The 5,703-nt window shown below is 33.1% G+C and overlaps 1 protein-coding gene across 1 annotated transcript in view; it reads left to right on the forward strand.

Annotated features, from left to right (window-relative positions):
- dve (SATB1_N and homeodomain domain-containing protein dve) overlaps positions 1-5,703 on the forward strand; it is a gene marked incomplete in the record, with an annotated part of 161,152 nt that overhangs the window by 141,630 nt on the left and 13,819 nt on the right. Inside the window, 1 exon segment of the mRNA XM_067047484.1 lies at positions 5,035-5,235. Coding sequence (XP_066903585.1) covers positions 5,035-5,235 — 201 coding nt within the window.

Genomic DNA, 5,703 nt, shown 5'->3' on the forward strand with positions numbered 1-5,703 from the left:
GCCGGCGCACTAAGTGACAGACAATTATCCCCTAATTCATGAGACAAACAACTTGTTGAAACAAAGCTAGGCACCTTGGATAACTAAAAAGCTAACAAACCCTAGCAGATTTACAATATGAAATTCGCAGCTATCTTGGAGTCGTTATTTAATGAGCCCGAGAGCAATTAGAGAGTATTTACTCTCTGCTCTTCTATATCCATAAATAATGCCTCTTAATCCGCTAGAGATTTACGGTTTGTTTGGATAAAGTTAATTTAAAATCTCTTTTCTGGGCCTTGTAATTCAGTCGCTTTTGAAAAGATTTTTTTTTTTGTAAACACTTATTATTTAACTAACCATAAAATCTGTCTTTGTAAATACTTGAGGTTTCATATATACTGCAATCAGTCAATTAAAAGTATATATTGAAATATTATACTGCATACATATTATAATATTTGAAATTTTATTATAGCTAATTATTATTAATTATAGATATAATCAATACAATATTACCGTACCTTTATTTGTTATTATTATATATCATAATTTTCCTAACTAATTAGATCTTAATTAAATCTCAATTAGTTAAAATTCCTTAACCAATTTAGTAAGATAAATCATAAAACAAAAATTAATCCTATAATATGTTATCAATATTTACTGTAAAGCTTGTATCGCACATGCATGTATATCAATTTTGACCATTCCATTTAATCAGCCTAAAAAAAATAATTTATTTATGTAAAATATTTGTTATTTTTAAAAATATAATTGAGAAAGCAATATATAAATGTGAATAAGTTATATTAAATGATAGAAGGTAAAATACGTTCATAAAGTATTGAGCACCCCTGTCGAACAGATCCGCTACCTTGGACTGCATTTGGACAAGCGATTAACCTGGAATCCTCACACCAGAATGAAAAGACAGGAAACCGCACGTCGATTTCGACTATTACAGCACTTACTAGACAAACGGTCTAAACTTCCTACACATTACAAAAGACCGATCTATATGACTGTAATAAGGCCAATCTGGACATATGGAGTTGAGCTTTGGGGCTCCACTAAACCTTCGAATTCCTCTCGCATTCAATCCTTACAATCCAAAATCCTTCGTAAAATCCTCAATGCTCCTTACTTTGTCACAAATAAAATCATACATTAAGACCTTAATGTTGCCTATGGAACCGATCTAACCCGAACCAGATATCACTCCTTCCATTATAAACTCTCTAACCAGTCAAACCCCGTAGTTTCTAATATTACATCCTCTTCTATTCCTGACAATCCTCCGAGGCCTGAAAGGAGGATGGTCACGAGACCAGATAATGTAAAATGCCATTAGAGTGCTACAAATGGGTAGTTTCTCTACATGCCTGTACACTCCAACTTAACTAAATGTATTATAATGTACAGTTGTAAATAGCAATAAATAATTATTAAAAAAAAAAAAAAAGTATTGAGCCAAACCTCATACATTAATTTAAAAAAATATAGCACGCTTGAACAGGAACGAATTTGTCACAATTTGACAAATTTTAGTATCTATTAACTGATTCCACTTTCACCACTGATTTTTTGATAATTTTTTTTTTTTTTATGAAACATATATAAAGAACATGATAAATCTATTAAATTAATTTAATTAAAACTTGAATCAGGAAAATATAGATAATTCTTAATACAAAAATAAGTGTGCCCTGAATAAATACATTAGAAACCCATACATGTTGTTCAGTCTGAATGACAGTCATCATTCAAAAGACGGACTGACTTGAATTACGAAGAACCCTACACTATCAGTCAGACTGATTCTTACTTTAGGGGAATCAACTTTTGAATGATTGGATTTTAAACTTTTTTGGGTGACCCATCAGTATTACCCATTAGCGATCTCTCTGAATGCACATTTTAAGGGTTATTGACATTCCGATTGACATTATTTGAACATCTTATAGTAATTTGTGCGTTCATATTATTTTTTGAAGGCTCTTTTTTATGTTTTAGAAAATCATTTCCATAAAATCAGCTTTACTGTGGAGTTACTCTGAGTTGTTTACGTTAGGATTGTATAATCAGTTCAAAGATAGCACCGTGTACTAATTTTGTCAGCAACCTTGTTCGCTAGAAACTCAGCTCACGATACGATAAAATTATTCGATACGTTCATTCATCTCATAATCTTTCTAATTGTTACTGCATTGATGTCTCCTTTCTCTTTCATTTGAATTAAAGGTATAATTTAAAAATAAATTTGACTATACAATTTTTACTTAACTTTAGATATATGGAATATTAAGTTTTTCGATCGTGCAAAATTTCGAATTTCAGTTTTCGACGAAAATAAAGATTTTGAGGGTCCTTGAGTCCAATTAACCAAGTCTTGGTTCTTGGTCGCTGTGTGTGAAGAACCTAGCTCAAAAACGAAATATGTACGAAAATTAAATTACTTATTTAATGTTGCTATACTATTGACTACAATCTTTAGAGAAAAAATTGACCAACCTGAAGTATCAGTTTATCGAATAGATTTCCTCCAAAACGGCTCTAATGATTTTGAATAAACTCTCCATATCAATGTAAAATATCCTCAATCCTCATCGAAATAGAGCGGCAGAGCTAAAATTACGAATTTTTAAAAAATCTTTCTCGAAAACATCTTTAATTTTGTTTATTAAAAAAAAAAAAAAAAAAAACTGTTGATATTGTCCGGAGATGTCTTTTTCGTTTTCCATTCGGTTTGCCATGTAGCTTCTTCTTGGGCATCCTTTGATCCTGTATCCTCTTTACTCCAGTTTAAGATCGTTTCCAATCTTGTCGATTAAGTTTTTGTGATTTATTTTTGAATTGGCATAGCACAAATACTTTTTCACTAAGACATGAAATATCAGGTTAATTAACAAGGTCAACAGTAGTTAAATTAACTAAAAAGTTGAATTTAAAGGTTATTATGTACCTCTATCACTTTGTCGATAGTTAAGTTTCCTTTCATTTCCCATATCTTTATATATTTTTCACAATTTTGTTTATTTTACTATAGTAAAGTATAAAAATTGTGAAGAATAGAATTCATTAGTAAATGTCATAGTGACAAATAAAGGTTTATTCTTGACTATGCTAAATTGTGTAGGGTATAAAAGTGTGCATCAAATGAGGCTGTGACACTAAATCAAGTATGGCCGAAACGTTGGACTTTGAGAATATTTGGATATTTTTTGTTATTAAAATGATTATTTTTTATAATGTATTGTGTAAATCAAAGGAATTAGCTGCCCCTTGGAACACACAAGCGTGTGAATACCTTTGTTTGTTACTTTCATTGATTTGTAGATATTTTAGTTTTGCGGCAACTGACAAACGTGAGACTCTGAACTCATATTAAACAGAATTTCGAATTTTTTTTTTCTATTTTGAGTAGCTAAAGTAGTTTTGACGGGAAATAATTGGATTTGCATTAGCAATTAAATATAAGAATTGAAAATGATACGGATTCCGATCGATTTCTCCTTATTGTTCTCAGAGAATACAAGTTTTGATTTTAAAACCTTTTATACGATATAAGCCAATATTTATTTACGTTGCCAGTTAAGAACCGATGGACAGCGATAAGAAGCGTACATTGAAGGAGGTATAGACTTTTTCCTCGGATCTCGAACGCAAAGCCCTCTTTATCCCCTCACTGACTCGACGTATTAACTACAGATTAAAACTGATTTATGAGCGCCATTGAACGTCCTTTTACAAAAAAAAAATACTCCTATTTTTTTATCCTGATCTTGCGGAAATGACACAAAATGAGGTAACCTAAGGTTGAGTAAGAATTATTTTAAGCGGTTACATATTGAAGGGCTATAGATTATAGATTAATCCTTATCTTTGATATACAGTGATATTTTTTTTCTACTTGTGAGACCAGAAAAATATTTTTTTATAATAGAATCTTATGAAATATTTTTTTTTTAATGATTTACTTAGCTTAACCCAATTTGGAAGTTTTATCGTGTAGTGGTATGTTATATCAACGACTTCTAGGTCAGTCATCTAGGTCTACTTTTAATCTATAGCAACTACAAGATTTGTTTTCAATATTACCATAATTATTCGAACAGGAATCCTGGGAATTTATTTTTATTCTCTAGCAACTGTATAGATTCCATCAATCCTTGCCCGTTAAAAACCCGGCAGTTACTGGTATTTTTTCTTATTCCTTTCCCCCCCCCCTCATTTTGATGAAGGCTGCCTATGCAGGACTCACTGATGAACTTTAGGAAAAATTAAAACGCCTTATGAACTGTTTTATAAGATTTATCTTTGGAGTCCCTGGAATACCCTCCTTCTAGTTATTTCTGACATACGGGGGATTCATCTATAGGGTACCACCCTATTCTAACCACGAAGGAGTCATGTTTCCTTTTGTAGCACCACCACAGAAATAAAAGTTGAACCTCCATGCCGAATTCGAAGCGGCGGAATTACTGCCAAAGTTGGCGCTTTAACTAGTCCGGCTACAAACGGCCCACACGCATATTTGGCGAATACTGACCTATCGACGTAGGAGTTGCTTTGTCCTCCCTCCGACGGCAATACTTCCTTAGTTCTTTCATATTACAATCCCTAAGAAATAACTGACCTTCCTCCTAGCGGTCTCTATCAACTCTCTTAACACCAGTACTCGACCAATCAATATTTAAGAATCTGCTGTAACTGCTTCCTTTAAAAGATTTTTGCTCGTCGTCCTCGTTCTTGTCTTTTTATATCAGTTATTCCTCTGCATCTGAAAAGAAGATGGCCTCGAAACCTTATATTGTAATGACGTTTTTAGAGTGCTGCCAATGGGTAGTTTCTCTATATGCTTGTACCATACCATTATGATTTTCTCAAATTTACTTGATGTATTTTATGCACAGTTGTAAATATCAATAAATGAATTTTTAAAAAAATAGTCTTGGGGATAGGGGTAATGATTTGGAGATGTATTTCCAAACCATTTTTAAAGAATTTATCGCCATATGTGCTTATTATACATTCTCGTGTTGTCGATTGCAGTCCCTCGTGACCGCCTTGGTACAGAACCCTGCAAGGACCGATATTGGTGAACTGAGTGAAGATACCAAAAGGAAATTCGAGGCATGGTGGTCTGTGCAGCAACTAAGGCACGGACGGGCACACCCGCATTGGTACTCTTCTCCTCCTCCAGGTGTAGGTCCTATGGTCAAGCAGGAGCAACCCGTTCATCCAGCCCTTCAGGTAATGTATCAATCGTTAATTATGTTTCCATAACAACTGTAATATATCAATTATCTGTAATGAATCTTCAATATAACTACAGACAGAATTTTTGTGCAGAAAAATAAATAAGTAAATTAAAAATTATTAAAAAGGATGTCAAGCCCTGGGGTACCTCCAGTTGCAAATGCCCTAGAGAGGAGGCTGTACTGACTAGGCTGAAATAGGTCACACGAGGCTCACCCACTCCTATCTTATTTCATATAAAGACACGCCTCCGAACTGCTTGGTATTGCAATAACAATTTAACAATAAGCCATGTTTTCCAACGACGCCAGTATTTCACACCACACCTTAACAGCTTAGGACTAAACCAAGATATCTCAAAAACCCTTGGAGACGATGATAAAGCAATAAAATTGATGTTTCAGTTTTTAAAATCACAAAATTTACTGACAAAAATATAACTTGATCGGAAAGGAAAAAAAA

The sequence above is a fragment of the Halyomorpha halys genome, unplaced genomic scaffold, assembly GCF_000696795.3.
Source record: "Halyomorpha halys isolate HHAL.00 unplaced genomic scaffold, Hhal_1.1 Scaffold405.1, whole genome shotgun sequence".
Taxonomy (NCBI): Eukaryota; Metazoa; Arthropoda; class Insecta; order Hemiptera; family Pentatomidae; genus Halyomorpha; species Halyomorpha halys.